The sequence below is a fragment of the Dermacentor andersoni genome, chromosome 6 (assembly GCF_023375885.2).
Source record: "Dermacentor andersoni chromosome 6, qqDerAnde1_hic_scaffold, whole genome shotgun sequence".
NCBI lineage: Eukaryota > Metazoa > Arthropoda > Arachnida > Ixodida > Ixodidae > Dermacentor > Dermacentor andersoni.
This window is the reverse complement of record NC_092819.1, coordinates 166,813,725-166,831,947: the sequence shown is the minus strand read 5'-3', so window position 1 is coordinate 166,831,947 and position 18,223 is coordinate 166,813,725. Positions and strand designations below refer to the sequence as shown.

General features: G+C 44.7%; 1 protein-coding gene across 5 annotated transcripts in view; it reads right to left on the bottom strand.

Moving 5' to 3' along the window:
• LOC126523407 (cyclin-dependent kinase 8-like) overlaps positions 1-18,223 on the bottom strand; it is a 129,176-nt gene that overhangs the window by 55,196 nt on the left and 55,757 nt on the right. For all 5 annotated transcript variants that reach the window (XR_008610724.2, XM_055066789.2, XM_055066788.2 and 2 more), the window contains exon 4: positions 17,263-17,367. Coding sequence is in view for 4 of the 5 variants with exons in the window: in XM_055066789.2 (XP_054922764.1) it covers positions 17,263-17,367 (105 nt within the window). In the remaining variant the exon portion in view is untranslated. The remainder of the gene's footprint in view (positions 1-17,262; positions 17,368-18,223) is intronic.

Sequence of the window (18,223 nt, the reverse complement as noted above, 5' to 3'; positions counted from 1 at the left end):
CCGGCTATATCGAACTCGCCAAAAAACGCCTATCAGTTCGATATAGAGCATAATTCGATATAAGCCTGCTAAATAATTGGATGTCATAAAAGCACATACCATTTATAAAATCACTTTTATTGATGAAACTAGCTTAGTTTCGCACGAAATAGTCCTGCATTTTCTTCTGCTTGGGCAATTTCGCTGCGTGCGAGGCACGCACTTTTCCACTTCGTTTAAGGAGTCGGAGCAGCTGAGGCCGCAACATTCCGCATTCGCGCAGAAGCACCGGACTAGTGCGAGCGCACCAATCACTTCAAAGGATGTGGGCCAAAGACGGTCGTTGCTTTCCTCGTTGTGCCCATTTTCACTTGTGCTCCGCACGATGTCAGCAATGTAGTCTTCGTTTCCGGGCTCTCCCGTGGTCGCGACACCATCATTTGCGCTCACAAACTCGTCCACCGTTGATTCGTCAACAGCTTCCGGAAATTCTGACAGCTCGCTCCAAACTTCGGCAACAACGGCAATGGCTTCGTCGCAATAGTCAGAATTTACAGTCATCACCGAGCACGCGGAAGTCGGTACGGCTGAAGCTATTTTGGATGAACCGCTCGTACACGGCCGTGCGTACGCGTCGGGCGCCACGGGCACTACGGGCACCGGGTCGCGAGTTAGGCCGCTTTAGCCCTAATTTCCCCCTTCAAAATCGTGCCGAGAGTGCACCTCGGGATCTTGTACGTTGCGGGCACATCCGACTTGTCACCGCGTTCGACCCGATTTATGATTTCGAGCTTCACGGCGAAAGGCGAATTCTGCCGCTTCATCACGGCAACACTGCGGGAGAAGGCACACACAATGAATCAGATAAGCAGCGAGACAACTCGCACTTTCGCCATCTTGCATGACGAGAGCACAAGAGCCTCTGATTGGCTGTCTGAGCAAGCGCTGCGGGCGGGTGGGCCAGGATCATTTTTTGTAGGGGGGTGTCGGCGGCTCCGAAGTAGCGCGGTCACGTAGGGAGAGCGGTTGGATGGAGCCGCGCCGCCGGGTTTTCCCGACACCACGAGGGAAAGCCAACTTCCGGGGGCACTTTCCGCCGCTTGACGTTCCATATATCGGGAGTCGCTACTAGTTTTGTTCGATGTAAGCGTAATTTTTGCTATATATACTCATTGTAACTATACCGTGTCCAGAAATTGTTCGATATATGGAATAATTCGATGTAAACGAGTTCGATATAGTCGGGTTCGACTGTATGTGGAAACACTCGACTCTCTCACATCCCATGATGTACGTCTTTGCCGCACAGCTCTCAGATTAAGCCTTCAGCTTGGTGCATGACATGCAATGGTTGGGAGTAGGACGTTCATAATTTCTAGCTCTGACGAGAGATGGGGCAAGTGTTGCGATGCTAGCACAGTAAAACGAGTGCAAAGGTAACCTGTTTACATCATTCTGATGGCAGGGTGGCATTGTACACGGATCTACTGCACACTTGTCAGTGCACTTCACTAGACTGTCCGGCAAAAGGGCTTGGAGAGTGGTGCTGCTGGGTCAAGCATGATTGCTTCACCCTTTGATTGCCAAGTTTTTTTCCAGCTGCTACATAGCCCCTGCTGGTATTTTTTTTTTTTTCTCCACGTGCTGGTTCAGTGGACATCTTATGCTACATGGATGTTGTGTTGGTTTTTCGTTGCAGTTTTCACTCATTTCAGTATTTGTGGACAGTCCATGAAGTTCTTCATCTGTCATAGTGTGGACGACGAACATGCTACGCTCATGATGGCCACAACTGCCCTTTTGATACTCAGTCCTGCCCAGTTCTTTCTTTTTACTCTTGTTGGCTCAGCAGACATTCATGCTACATGGAAACTGGTTCTCCATTGTCAGTTTCTTCTGATTCATAGTTCAAGTATTCATAAATCTATTCACCTGGCTAAGTACGCATGGATCTGCCACACTGGTTCCCCGTAGCTGCCCTACCGTGAGAGAGTGACAAAGCACTGAGACATTTGCTTCTCTTGCAGTCAGAAATTAACTTGCAAGGTATTTCTGTGTTTACATGATCTCTCCATAGATGGCAAAACAGGTATGCTATGTTATTTTTTTGCCCAAATTGCTTCTGGGGAGGCAGGGAGTGCCTTGAAAGCACAAAACGAGTATACAGCCGAACCTGGCTTATAAAACTCGCAAAAAAGAAATGCCTATCGGTTCATATAGAACATAATTCGATATAAGCCTGCTAAATAATTGGATGTCATAAAAGCACATACCATTTATAAAATCAATTTATTGGCGAAACAAGCTTAGTTTCGCATGCAATAGTCCTGCACTTCCTTCTGCTTGGGCAATTTTGCTGTCTGCGACGCACGCACTTCTCCACATTGTCCAAGGAGTCGGAGCAGCTGAGGCCACAACCTTCCGCATTCACTCATTCCTAGTCCGGAATGCAGAATGCATTCCAGACTAGTGCGAGCGCATCTATCACTTCGGAGGGTGTGGACACAGGACCGTCGTTGCTTTCCTCATTGTGCCCACTTTCACTTGTGCTCGGTACGGTGTCGGCAATGTAGTCTTCGTTTTCGGGCTCTCTCGTGGTCGTGACACCATCATCTGCACTCACAAGCTCATCCACTACTGATTCATCAACAGCTTCTGCAAATTCTGACAGCTCGCTCCAAACTTTGGCAACACCAGCAACGGCTTCGTCACATTCATCAGAATTTACAGTCATCACCGAGCACATGGAAGCCGGCACGGTTGAAGCAATTTCGGATGAACCACTCGTACATGGCCCTGTGTACGCATCGGGGGCTACGAGCACCGGGTCGCGAGTTTGGCTGCCTCAGCCCCAGGGCCGGATTAAGAAAAATGGTGGCCCTGCAGGCATGCAGGCCCCCTTTCCCTATACTGACCCCCCCCCCCCCTGTCGCCTGCTACGCTACTGGAAATATGCCATGTTTCATTTTAATTCCACCAAATTAAAAAGAATGAAGTGCGATCACCGGGATTACTATTATTGTTATTATTATAAGGAAAACAACAAAACTTGCTTGAAATGGATGCTGTTGTAAACAACAACACATATGTTCACTTTGTGATTAATCTGCATTCTCTTTTCAGCAAAAGCTGGGCGTTAAGAAAAAGCTTAGTGCACTCAAGACGAACAAGAACGTAGAAAAGACAACACAGTTCAGATGTCGATCCTTCTGAAGCTAGGCTTTGTTTGCATCACTAAGTTTAATCCCATGAGGAGACACATGGTTATATCTAAAACATTATTTATTAAAATTCAAGCATCACACTGCAGTAATCGTTATACATGTTGCCCTATAAATATGCAATAGATATATACAATACTTAAGTCAATACAAACACCATAAAAGTGCACCAGAATACAGATGAAAATTACCAACTGTAATTACAAAACATTATTTGAAAATATTTTCGTTAAAGGTAAGACAAGCAAGGACGACACCAAATAAGCGTGGCACTATCAAAAAACACAAAAATACAGTTCTTTATAAGCACGCTCAATATCACAAGAAGAACAAACAAGACACGAACAACGAAGATTTGCATATCTTGAATTACACTGCTCAGCATTTCATTGGCAACGTGGAGGCTGGGAGGCGACACAACGAACTTATTGGAACTATTCATGTATAGCACAAACAGTCCTCTTTTAAAATGGCATCTTTCGCGCGTTCGCTTTGGCGAAAGCAGATATACCGTATTTACTCGCATAATGATCGCACTTTCTTGTTAAAAAAATTAATGCAAATTCAGGGGTGTGATCATTACGCATGTTAAATTTCCCGCGAGCAGAAAAAGAACTTTTTTTTTCATCCCCACGTTTGCTGCGGGATGACAACAGGTCAACAAATAGGCAGCTGCCACTGTGTGTAGTACGGGACACCAAAACAAAAATGGCGGCGGGTGGAACAAGCCGAATGCACCGAACGCGATTTTTTTTTTCTTCTAGTGAGTACATTACGTGCATTGAAACAGTTTCTTCCATATCAGTAATGAATATTATCGTTAATATCGGCAAGTTTGCAGCAATAACGTAGCCATGTCCACTTTGAGAGGACAGAAACAGATGGGCGCTTAGCTGCCAGTGACATAAAAACATGGCCGGCATGCTGCGAAAACTGCGGCATCTGTCTTCACTACTATCCTAATATGGCATGTTTCCACTAAGGGTGAGCAAATATCTTAGGTTGTTACAAGCGTTGGCGTATGAATAGGGTACACTTCTAACGTATCAGTGTAAACATGGCTACTATCGTTGCCGCTCGCGATTTGTTGCGTGTCCATGAGTGTAGATAAGAAGAATCGAAAGGCGCCTTTTTTGTTGTTGCTGACCACAACCATTATAAAATCTACACATAACAAAGGCAAGTCTGGTTAAACCTCTTTTTGTCATGGAAGTGCGGCAAGTGATGAAAGTAATGAAATGGGGCATCTACTTAAGAATGTTTGATGGGCGTGTGCAGACCGCTTGGTTTGTCTTGGAGAGTCATTCGCGTAGCATTCGACACATGGTAAGCGCGATCGTTATTAGCTAGACTTGGCACACGACATATTGCTGCGGCAAGTTCGGGGTGTGATCATTAAACGGGAAATTTAAAAAATCGGATTTTGACGACAAAACTCAGGGGTGCGATCATTATGCGAGTGCGATCATTAAGCCAGTAAATATGGTAGTCTGTTCGAAGGATAGATCGCAGAGGAGGTCACTTTCAATGGACATGATAGCAAGCGAGTTCACCTTGTCGTCAAGGAGGCTCGAACGAAGGCGATTTTTTATCAGCGACAACTTGGAAAACAATCGTTCGGTCTCACAGTTTGCCACGGGTATGCTTAAGTATTCTCAAAGCAATAGAAAGGTTCGGAAACACATCAATAAGCTTTCTTACGTTCAGCAAGTTCATTATTCCCAGGGGACTCGTGTCCTGGCACACAGAGTTGTGCAGAAAGTTCGCAAACTGAACGATTTCAGCAGAAAATGCTGGCTCCAAATCATTTTTGTAGGTTTTCACCAACTTCTCAGCCTGCTGTGCCAAGGAGGTCCCGCTCTCATCTTCTGCCAGCAATATTAAGAATCTGAACCTTTCGCAGAGTTCAGTGTAGGCAGCCTTTCGCACTCGCAAAGCAGAGCCTAGACTGTCAAGTACAACCATTGTAGGTTTCTACGATAAACTTTTTTCTACCTTGTAGTGCACTATCACTTTTTCCGTCCAGGTGCTTACTCAAAACGATGCGTTTGCCCTCATCCTGATAACATTGATTAGAACTTAGCGTGCATGCTCTCTCTTCGAAGGTATCAAAGAGAGGTCGCAAAGAATTAACAAAGCCTTCTAGAGAGCTCAGCAGGTCTACAGCAGTTGAAATGTCTAGGCCTGGTTTCTGAAGTGCTACGCTCATTTTGTCACAGCACTCCAAAATTTCACTCCACAAAATCGGCATGAATGCAGTCTCTAGTTTTGTCATCTTCTTGAAGAGAAAGTGCGCTTCGTTCCTAGTGTCACCGTTTTCTTCCTTGTTCTTTGATATAGCTTCAAGGCAACACAAGACTGCATTGAAAATTTTCAGAATGGCCTTACATGACTCAGCGTGTCTTGACCACCTGGTCTCAGAGACCTTTATATATGATTTGCACATGAAACAGTAAACGGAACCTTTGGACTCAGAGTAAATTAACCAGTGTCGCTCGTACGCCTCCCCATTACAGCTTTTCGCATGAAAAGATGAGGTGGCATATAGCGATTCTGAGTTTTGTATTGCCTTTCAGAGGATGGAAAATTTTCTGCCCGATTTTGAAAATACAATGGCACTTTCTCAAGGCATACACTCCGAAAGCTGTCAGTAATGAGGTCCGGCCACTTAGCAGGGTCACTTCGGAGAATCTCGCAACGTACCTCTTGCTGCAGGGGTGTCTGTACTTCTCTGTTGTCGCAACGAGAAGCCGTCTCATTCATCCTCTCGAGGCATACTTTGTGGGTGGGAACATGATTATTTGAAGCCAAATTAACAGGAAACAAGTGAGTCGGTTCTTGGAGTGTTGTTTCCTGGCACTCGTCAGTAGAAGGAGGCTCATCGGGGAGGTTTGGCACCTGTTGATCAGCAGTAGTAGAAATCGGGGGTGGCGGAATGGACACCTGGAGCTCTGTGGCAGGGGACCAACCGAGTAGCATAGACATTGCTGACTATGGAACAGGGCAGGGCTCGGTTAGCGTAGGTTGCTCAGAAATATGGACGACCGAGGTTGGCACCGCTTTCACAGGATCCAGACAACCAAGATGAGTCAAATCTTGCTTCTTTCCAGGAAACCATGGTGATGGAGTTGGCAAGTCCTCCACAGAAGCACAGTCAGTACTATTGGGAGTTTGACACGGACTCTGGGTAGAGCGATCCTACTGCTCTGCGGAAGCTGCATTCAGTGGGTACTTTGTCATCTTTGGTAGTTTCTTTTCACGCTCTTCTCTTTCTAACTTCACGTTTCATTTAGACGTGCCACTTTGATGCTTCCGACCGAGCATTTTCGCATGAATGGATGCTAATTGTTCACCGGGCACTTCGTCAGTCTGACACGACCGCAGGTGTCCAACGATGGCCGTACCGATGACTGGCACACGCTGCCTGGATGGTCCGCGGCTGGCCGAGAGTGGTGCGTCTCCCGGGAGCTCCTCAGCGGGCGGGCTTATGCAAGCTTAACTGGCGGCTCGGGGCTGAATCGCAACCAGTGATCAACTTCCTTTTATAGACGCGCGCCGTGTCTGTCTGTTACTAGCGCCAAAACAAGCGTTCACATACACATAGAGTTCCTTGTGCAAATTCCCTCCTTCTTCGTACAAACTCACTCCTTCACTCATTCCGGTCTTGTCTTCCTATTGGCTAGGAGCAATAGTCTGTTCTGGGAGGTTCTCGATTTTTCTTTCACCCCGTCGATGCCGAGTGCGAGAACGAACGGGAGAGGGCAACTCCTAGCCCGGGCGAAGTTACGCGCCCTCCGTCGCCTCCGAGTCATCTTTTTTTTTACTTCTTTCTGGAAAGTTCGGCGGCCAGTCTGACCTACTTTTCCCATTGAACGCACAGCCACTAGGCAGGAATGAGCCCTGGAGACAGGCCTTTGTGTCCAGCTCTCCAACTTCCCCGTTCACTCTTCCGCAACCCAAGCCCGAACAGCGAACATTGCACGTGTGACGTCTTCTTTCCTTTCCTGCCTAGACTCTGCCATCAGACTCATCATCATCTGCTATCAGACTCATCATCCCCTGCCCAAATTACCATCATGGTAAAGAAAAGTCCAATGGGAGGCACTGTTGGGTACTGCAGCGCATCCTTTCTATGAGAAGGACAGCGGCGGAACTATATGAGAAGTGGAGGGTGGCGTGGTGGTGACGAGTGGCAAGGGAGATTTAGGTCCTCATCCCACATTACATGTTTCGGGTGTTTCCCCCTTGCCCCTCCTCTCCAGACAGCACTGGACAGACGGACTGACAGGAAACCACGACAACTCTTCCAAGCAAACACACCTCACTTCGTAAGAAAGAGGGCCCCGCCGGGGTGGCGGGGGATTCCTGTTTGTGCAGCTTGACAAGCTCTCCCCAAATCATCAGGCTAAACACATGCTGTTACATTAGGCGGGGGGCCCCGTCTGCTCATTCTGGTTTTCTCGCTTCATACATGTCGCTCGAAGTTCTGTTGCCCATGGTTCCATATACTAAGCAGGTTAGAATAAATGGCCGCCCTTCTCCTACTGTCCGAGGTAAGGCCCTGGGCTGCAGCCCCCTTAGACCCCCCCCCTTTAATCCAGCGCTGTTTAGCCCTAATCTCCCCCTTATTCTTCAAGATCGTGCTGAGAGTGCTCCTCAGAATCTTGCACGCTGCGGGGACATCTGACTGTTCACTGCATTCAACCCGATTTATGATTTCGAGCTTCACAACAAAAGGCGAATTCTGCTGCTTCATCACGGCAACACTGCAGGAGGAAGCCCGGCCCACAAGGTGCACGCACAATGAACCAGAAAAGCAGCGAGACAACTCGCACTTTCGTCATCTTGCACAACGAGGGCACAAGAGCCTCTTATTGGCTGTCTGAGCAAGCACTGCGGGTGGGCCAGGATGATTTTTTGCAGGGGTGTGTCAACGGCTCGCCTGAGGCTACACGGTCACGGTAGGGGGAGCGGTTGGAGGGAGCCGCACTGCCGCGTTTCCTCGCCCCCACAAGGAAAAGCCAACTTCTGGGGGCACTTTGCCGCCGCTTGAAGTTCGATATATCGGGAGTCGCTGCTATTTTTGTTCAACGTAAGCGTAAGTTTTGCTATATGTACTCATTGTAACTATACCGTGTCCAGAAATTGTTCGATATGTAGAATCAAATTCAAATTCAAATTCTTAATTTCTGCCTTGTACAATACAGACAGCGGAGGCGCGGAAAAAGCTGTCAGAAACAGCTTGACAAAGCCGCAGCCCCCTTTCGATGCAGCCCCCTTTCGATAAGTCGATGTAAACGGGTTTGATATAGTCGGGTTCGACTGTATTCGGTGTTGTGCGAGGGTGGGTGCCCTAGTTATCTTGGGAGAGGCAGTAAAAGGGTTAAGCATGCTTCCATTCAACGGACTTACTTGTCAGTCTCTGGCATGGTCATGAACATTATTTATTCAGTATACTTGCATGATGAGTTGAAGCTTGACTTCTCAGGAAGATCCTTGTATTGTGGCTAGCTGGCCTTTTGTCATGAATGCCATATGTGCAGCTATTTTTCTTTTTAAACGTCCCATTAGCAGAGTCTTGCTCAGTATTGTGCTTCAGTGAAATAATACCCACTTGAAATTTTGTGATTGTCAGCACTGACATGGTGTTTGTCCTAGGTAGCTCTGTATGTAGTGGCAATGCCTCAAAGTGCAGAAGTGCAGGCTGTTTAGCACAAATTCCGTTGGGAACATTCTGCCCACAAGTCTACATGAAGTCTCCTTTTTTTGTCCAATAAACACACAGGTGATCTTAGTAGGTGTTCTGGTGGTAGTTGCCTGCTGGTCACTCTTGCACTAAGGGCTGCTTTAGTATGGCTGGCAATCTGACACATGCACAAGATCACCGATGGGCCCCTTGTATAAGCGTATTAATGACATGCTTCCTGCCACGGCCTGTCACCTGCTACCGCTTCCATACTGCCAAGTTATGAATTTTTATTACGGCCACTGCCCATATAACTCTGCCATGAGGACGAAGTCGAATGCTGGGCACCAAAGTTAGGGTTAAGTTCCAGGTCGAAGTCAATCTATTTACGGTGTCCAAATGACACTCAGAAAGCCAAAAAATGCCTCACAAGTGAAAGCACGGATACGAGTGACAATGTGAATCGCACAAACTTTGCCCATGACGGCCATCATTTCAAGTTCACCAGACTTTGTATGCGTAGATTATTTATTTATTTATTCACGTTAATCCTAAAGGCCCTTCGGGAGAGGGTATTACATGGGGGAGGGGGGAGACAATATAGCTTTTAATAAACGCGATACATGTCAGTAATAAGTGCAATAAAACATAAGGCATAACACAAAAAAGGAAAAATGAACACAAACAAAAACAGCAAATTTTACACATTTGCGTCACAGCGAAGAAACTCTTGGAATTTTATGATGTCAGTTTCTGTGGCAATGGCAGATGGTAAATTATTCCATTCGACGATAGTACAGGGAATGAATGAAATGGCGTAAGACGAGGAATGACACTTCATACGTTTCGTTTTGAAAGAATGATCACGGCATGGAAAGATGGCATGAGGTGACTAAAAAAAATCACTTTGAAGGGAGGGGCGGTGATAAAGCTTATGGAAAAGTGTTAAACGAGCAAGTTTGCAGTGATATGAGAAATCTTCCAGTTTGGCATGTTTTTTTAATGCTGTAACACTTGTGAAGGGAGAGTAGTCTGAAAATATGAGGCGAACAGTGTGATTCTGCAAGGATTCGATGTTACTTTTTTTTTTTTTTTACTCATACTGTTGGCCTGTCGGCCGTTACAGGGTGGGTCAAAGCAGCACTTCAACAATTAGTACAATACATGGTATTAAAATAATACATATAGCACAAAAATAAAACAAGTAAATAGCAGTATTTTGGCAATTAGTACAGTACATGAAGGCAGTACATGAATAGTAGAAAAGCGAACAAAGAAGATACATAAGCGAAATATTCTACAGATACTCCAATTAATATGATTATAAATGCAGTGTTAATAAACGAGGTCATACACCCCTCCGCTCAAAAAAAGGAGAAAAAAAGAGAAAAAGCACGTATACGTGCGTGCATCTTTCGATGTTGCTTTAAGTTTTTCTCAAATTCTTCCGCACTGATGCTTCCTCGCGTTGATACCGGTAATTCATTCTATTCTTTAATGGTTCTTGGGAAGAAGGAAAATGCGTAAGCGTTAATGTGCATCTGAGGTATTTGAAAAGTATTATATTTGCTTTTCCGTAGTGTTCTACCTTGTCGTGCTATCAAATACTGTTCGCTATTGATGTTGAATGTGTTTTTAGTGAGAAGAAAAAAGAACTTTAACCTAGCTGTGCGCCTGCGTTCTGCGCCTGCGTAGGCAAGTTCAGCAAACCAAGCATTTCGGAGACTGAATCTGTGCGAGCATAACGCGATAGAATAAACCTTGCTGCTCGACGTTGAACTCTTTCGAGTCTCTCAATTAAACCTGACTGATAAGGGTCCCAGATTATGCTGGCATATTCTAACATGGGTCGAGCGTACGTTAAATAAGCTGTTAGTTTTACTAACTGTGAGGCGAACTGCAATTTCCGTCGCAAGAACCAAAGCTTCTTTTCCGCAGTTTGGCATATTTTTGTAACATGGTTCGACCAGCTTAAATTCACGGATATATGTATGCCTAAGTATTTCAGCACGTCAACCGTGGAAAGCGCCGAAGAATTCACTGTGTAATTAAAATCAAAAATATTATCTATTTTATTCGTTATGCGCAATACAACAGTTTTACTCTCATTTATTTTTATTTTCCATTTGTCACACCATTTTTCTATAGCCCTAAGAGCGTCACTGAGCAACTTCTGATCTTCTGTGCTATTAATTTCCTTGTAAGTAAGCAATCATCGGCTAAAAGTCGCACCGCGATACCTTCGTCAATTGCAGAGGAAATGTCATTAATATATACTAAAAATAGTACAGGACCTAACACAGACCCTTGTGGGACACCAGACGTTATGGTCAACGGCTTTGATTTAATGCGTTCCACTTCTACGTATTGGGTTCTGCCCCAGAGGTACGCGGTTATCCACTTTACTATTTCAGCGTTTATTCCCATATTAGTCAGTTTCGCAATCAATTCTGTATGTACCACTCTGTCGAATGCTTTCGACAGATCAAGACAGATGGCATATATCTGTTTCTTATTGTTTAATGTGCTGGCAAAGTCATGGATTGTTCCAAGAAGCTGTGTTGTTGTGGAAAGGCGCTGTCGGAATCCGTGTTGGTTGGAAAAAAATGAGTTCGCATTTTCGATGTACGTGTAAATTGACTTGGCTACAACATGTTCTAGGAGCTTGCAGCAAACGCAGGTCAGCGATATTGGACGATAATTCTCAATGATCTGTCTATCTCCAGATTTGTGCACAGGTATAACCTTTGCTGAAGCCAGTCATCAGGGACTCGGCCTTCCGCAAGTGACGCGTCAAACAATTTTTAATGCGCAACCCATTCCGCATACCTTCGCAGAAATGCATTGGGTATGTCATCGGGGCCTACCGATTTTTTGACGTCAATTTTAAGTAGAAGAACTACAATTCCCTCATATGAGACTTCAACGTCTGGCATCTCTTCCGAGCAAAGCGATGGGGAGACTATGGATTCAGTACTGGATTGTGATGGAGCAGAAAACATTGATAACATAGGCTTGCTCAGGGTCCCAGACGGCCGCAGCATATTCGATTTTAGGGCGTATTAGAGTTATATAAGCCAGTTTTTTAACGTGCATAGGGGTGTGTCTGAGGTTACGTTTGAGAAGACCAAGTGAGCGGTTACCAGACGCTAGGGTGAGGTTGATATGGCGATGCCATGATAGGTCAAACTGAAGGTGCACACCAAGGTACTTGTATGTTGTCGTTAGTTCTACAGTATTGTCGTTAAGAATATAATTGGTTGGAATGCGATCCATGCGACGAGTGAAAGATATGGCTTTTGTTTTAGAAATGTTTAATGAGATTAACCAGGATAAGCACCATAAGCTTACTATGTTGAGATCAGATTGTAGGGATTGGCGGTCACTGTCACTAGTAATGTTACGGTAAATTATGCAGCCATCAGCGAAGAGTCTAATTCTAGTTGTTACACAGGCAGGTAAATCATTAATATAGATTTAAAAAAAAGCAAAGGTCACTTCCTCGTGGTACACCAGATGTCGCATAAGCAGAGGAGGAGTTAGAATTATTAACGGAGGTGAACTGTGTTCTAGATGACAGAAAGTCCTTAATCCAAGCGAGCACGATAGGGTGGATGTTAAGCTGTGCTAGTTTCAGTAGAAGTCTGTGATGCGGAACCCGATCAAAAGCCTTTGAAAAATCTAGAAACACTACGTCGACCTGAAAGCCCACATCAAGTGATAATCGTAAGTCGTTAACGAAGCCAGCTAGTTGAGTGTCACATGAAAATCCCTTGCGGAAACCATGCTGATAATTGAAAATAATGTTATGATCTTCGAGGTAGTTAATCACTTGGCTGTGAATTATATGCTCAAGAAGTTTGCAAACGGTGCTGGTTAACGAGATGGGTCGATAGTCCAATGGAGAGGAACGCTCACCTGATTTAAATATAGGTATTGCTTTGGCTATTTGCCAGTCATTAGGAATTAGTCCGTGTGATAATGATTGCAAAAACAAACAGGACAACACAGCACAAATGCTTTGAGATGTACTCTTAAGTATCTTATTGTTAAAGCCGAGGTGATCCGAACTACTAGTAATTTTAAGATTGTTTAATAAAGCTAAGATACCTGTTTCATTAATCATAATTTCAGGCATACAAATGTCATGGATTGTATTTAAGTCAGGGGATGAGCTAATGTCTTCTTCGGTGAATACTAATGAAAAGGTGTCATTAAAAACCTGAGCACATTCAGACTCATTAATTATGACGCCGTTACTGTCGGTAAGCAAAATGTCAGGATGAAAGCTAGGATTTATGATGTGCCAATGATAATGTTTGAAAATTCAAGCAAGGCACCCCACAATGTCCGAAATTCTGGTCATTGTTATACAGTTTCTTTATGGAGGCTATGACGATGCTGTGGACAAGTTTAAATAGTCGAGCAGGTCTAAAAGATTGGTTGGCACCTTTTTTTCTTTTCAAAAGGGACCAGGTCTTAAGGGAGGCAGGCGAAGTAGTAACCATTTGAACTACTCTACAATTAAACAGGTCCAGTACTTTGGTTGTAAACATGTTTGTGACACACAGTGCCGCAAGTTACGACATACTCACGCTAACATTCTTTTTCTCAATTACTGATGCAACTGCAAGCTGTGCAGATGCATTAGCAAGTCCGCTTTAGGATCAAACCACAGCAAGGATGCCTGAATCGTGTGACCATGCTGTCTGGCATTGTGTCACTATTTTTTATTGGCTAATATTTTTTTTATGTTTGTATTGTGATTAGTTCACTCTGAATCTAGCTACAAATGACACAACAGGTAAAAAATGACACAACAACAACAAAGGAAACAACACAACAGGTAAAGGTGTGCTTAACACTGTCAGAAAGCCCAGCAATATAATTTGGCTACTGCTTCCTTGGTATCCAAATTATTATCACTATCTGTATGTAGCCTCTAATAATGTTCAGTTGGCTTAAGTAATGCAACAACTTGCTGTATGTAAACAAACTAGGGCACATATTTACGAATGCCACGAAATGTGAGGAAATTCACAGGACAAACAGCATTTGTTTCTCCTGCCCCATCGTCCCCCTTAATTAATAAATACTGGTGAAAGAGCATCCTAATTCATTCTGCCAATTATTTTTAATTTGATGTGCCAATGTACGTGGACTTCCAAAAAAAGCTGCGAAAGTTTGCTACCAAAGCCACCACTGATACCACAAATGCAGATACAGTTAAACCTCAACATAACAAAGTCGGTAAAATCGGCACTTTAATTCGCTCTATCAAAATTTCCTTCTATAAAAGTTCGACTTCTCGTGCAAATGCCGTAAAATACCATAGAAGCACCCACCCCACTTTCACTGAAGATTGGGTTAATTTAGATATGGGCGCTTGTCTGGTCGAAGCACCAAAAACCAAGATGGCAGCCAACGAAAAACTTCGAGGCAGGGTTAAGGTGGCTATGGAATCGAAGAAAGCATGTTTGTTTTCAAATGTAAGTGATAGGATACACTGGCACCTACTCATCGTCACTGAACCCAGTGAACAGTCGGTGCAGAATAGTCGGCACAGAATAGGAGGCCAACGTATTCGTCGCCGACACTCGTGCGACTTGATCAGACCATGGGCTCTCCAGTGCCTGCAAGACGGCTATGCAAGTGCCCGTCCTCGCCGTTATCCAACGCGACACTGACCCCACACCACTTGAAGGATCGCATGACCATTTTTTCAGACACAGCCGCCCAAGCAGTTGACACAAAGTTCAGTAAGTCTTGGCGGGAAAGGTTCCAGAGGTTCCTTTTAGGAGTCTTCTCTCCCTTCCTCATGAAATCTTGAAATGTCGACAGGTGCAGCCCACATTCTTTCCTGATGCACTCGACAACTTCGACCTTCCTGGCGACGGTGTAGGACTGCGCCGTGCGGCTAGCGAATTGCGCAAGAAGTGTAGGAACAGTGGCTGCATGCACGCTTTATCAAAATGTGTCTCAGAAAAGCCCTGCCACCACTGGGTTTTCTTTCAAGAACTGTTCATTGTCACTCAGCATTATCTTCACCCCCATCGGTCTTTCCCTTTCCACCACAAGGAAGCGAATATCCCCGTCATCGCCCCTCATGGTCTTGTTGCGACCGCAGCGGCTGATGCTGATGCATTTAGGCTGATGCTGGCGCCTTAGAGGGGTCGGCCGCTCAACATATAATTTTTCAGAATTATGAAGTTTTGGAAATGTTAACGCTGGGCGCTTGTGCAAAACTGGGCGCTTCCACTATATTTTACAGTATATAAAGCTGCTGTCAGCTCTTTGTTAGTCGTAAGGGGCCATAAAATGTTTCACATCGGAGATACGAAACGAAGCCTGTGAAGCTTAAGCATCCACCCTTCCGCCATGGCTGATAGTGTCGCCTGCAGTGGAACGGCGCCATCAGCAAGCTGCTCTTCACACAGTCCAACTAATGTAACATCAAAACCCGTTGGACAGTAGAAAGAAAGATTCACTTTTAAATTGCACGAAGAAAGTGAGGTGACAGGTGAAACATCTTATTTACGGTCGCCATGTTTGTTGTTAAATTGCAACATTGTGCATGCCATGTCCGAGAATTTAAACAAAATCTGGTACTGTGAAATTTCGGTATCCGTATTATATTGTTTTTAGAAGAGAAGCACAGGAATGAGAAGCACAGGTAGCGATAGTAAAGTGCTAACAACTACACAAAGGTCTTTAGTTTCATCAGGCTTATAAATTGCAGTAAACATTTACTTACTAAATTAACAAGCATGATGGCACGAGTTCACAGGCAGACATGAACAGATTTCACTTGGTGACTGCGACCACACGCTGCCAGAACGTTGGCATGACGACGAGTGCAGGCAGACAGGAGTGGATGGTTTGTCTGCCTCACGCTTCAATGAGTCTCCAAAACTCTAGATAACACGACTTCCAGCAGTAAGCACACCAGAATACAGTGCATATGAAGCCATCAGCCAATTTGGTTCGCTCATGCACCTTGCTGTATAGCAAGCTGCTGTATAGCACCTTGCGAAAGCAAGTTGCTATAGGAGCTTGGTGCATTGAGGCTTTATAAGGAACATGACAATGAGAGGGTTTTGCGTTTAGTTCTTTACCGCTACTGACGTTTATCACCGTTGGCCTGTTTCCAGAAGAGGCAGCGTAATTGGCCATAACAAAGACACCAAATCGGACGCTAACACAAAGCATGCACGGAATAAAAAACTATAAGTGGCCTAGAATGCGTGAGTCCAAACGTGCAATATTCTGCGCCGATACCGCACTTGCCAGTGAAAACCTCCAAAATCAGGCAATGCCCGCAGTGAGACTTCGGAGGACATCACCAGCTAAATATACCGCTACTGACAAAGACGCTACTCCGCTTTGGTGACCACTTTCTGTTATATGGCATGCATTTTGTGAAGTGCATTTGCAAGCAAATGCATGTAAATCAACCATTTGACCATCTGCATCTGTGGCAGCTTCCATTTATTCCCTCAGCATTCCTTCATGGTGGCACTGAAATATTGTTATATTAAAGTTCATTATATCGAGGTTTAACTGTATAAGTAGCACCTGTTGTTTGCTCTACTGAAAGTGTGCTAACACCAAGTACAAAATGAAAGCCCATTACTCGTACTTGCTTATTTCTGGTTACCACCTATATTGCAGTAAAAATATTGGCGCACACGCCAGTGTACTTGCATATATTGTTACTTCACATGGGTCTGTGTGTCCATCCTTCTTAAAATGAGCACGCAGCCACACCTACACTCGGGGGTACCTTCACTGGTCACTGCACCTCAAGAAGCAGTGGAACAGTAGCGGCACTTCTGCTCACCTTTGTCAGCTGGTACTTTTTTGCATCGGCTCAACTGTCCCTGCAACCTTTGTGGATCTGATAATCTTTGTGCCATGAAGTGAAGAGTATTATAGAATGGGATGGTACATAGTAAAAAGGAAGGGGCCAGGACACCAACCAAAAGGAGCCAACAGTGTTTTAAGGTTCTGGTTCCTCCATGGGAGCCGAAACGTTAAAAGGCGCTAAAACCTTTTAGTCAGTGTCCTGGTTCTACCTTTGCGATATGAAACTCCAACATGACTTTTGAAATAAAGTTGATATGAACAAGATGGGTATACACCCACAGACTGGATTCCACTTGTAGGCTGCTGGCAGCTACTGCCATGGTATCCGAAGCTCGCTTAGTGATAGTGGTGCAGTGCTATGGCAAGAAGGGAGGCAGCCCATCTCCAAGTACCACCACAAGTCTCCAAAGACACCCACACCAAGCAAAGCCCCACACCAGAAAACAAAAGATGTGCTGTGGGTTCAGAAGAAAAGAAAAGCTGCAGCACACCCTTTCCACATGGCCTCACCTGATTGGCTGCTGTCGTAGTAGGTGGTGCCATCCGTACTCGCTTAGCACTAGGACCATGGTTGTTGTTGTCTTGTGTGCCTCCTTGGTTGTTGGCAGCCGCCGTCTGAAAGAATGCAAGCCAGGAATTCCTTGGGGGCCACTCACAGTCAATTACTTTCCACAAGTTTTATTGTAGATTTATTGTGATGGCACAGATAAAAACTGGGACTTCAGCATTGCTTAATGGTTCATAACATAGGCCAATCTTAACACTTACACACCACTATGTGTTCTTGCAAATTTTTTAAAGGGGCCCTGCAACGTTGCTGGGAAAGCTTCTTAGGTAGAACTGCCACAATGCAGAGGTTTTGTGCACTGGATAGATCATAGAGTGGGACTAGAATGACTGGATAAAAATTTAATGCATAGTTTGTGCTAGTGCATTTTCACAAGTACTGTGTGTAAACTATGAAATTATGTTTGACATCATCTTAAACATGATGATCTACACCCGAAAAACAAAGCAAATTAGTTTTCACAGCAGGCCACCCAAGAAGTGCTTACAGCTAGTTTACATCACAAATTTTTCTCAAATTTATATTGTCACGTGGTAGTGACGTTAAAGAACACAGTAGAAATACTGTGAAAGACAAGTTGCAAAATGGGTTCGTAATACATCATTCTTGTAAACAGTAATAAGACAAAGCTGGTATGTTTTTGTAAACCTTTTAGCTCTTTCCCTACCGCACCCATTACGCATCGTTAGCCCACTATCTATGTGAAACACCACTTTCGAGACCTTCCGCATTGCTCATGTACGCACTGCACCATCAGGAATGAAAGAAGAGAACTACATTTTTGTTTCCTCAGTAGTTAGCTTTCTTCGGGCTTCGCAGTAATTTTTGAGTGCGCTCCGAAGTTTTGTGATCATCAAAGTAGAAGGCTAAAATGGCCACCTCCGGAAGCGGCGCTTGATCTGA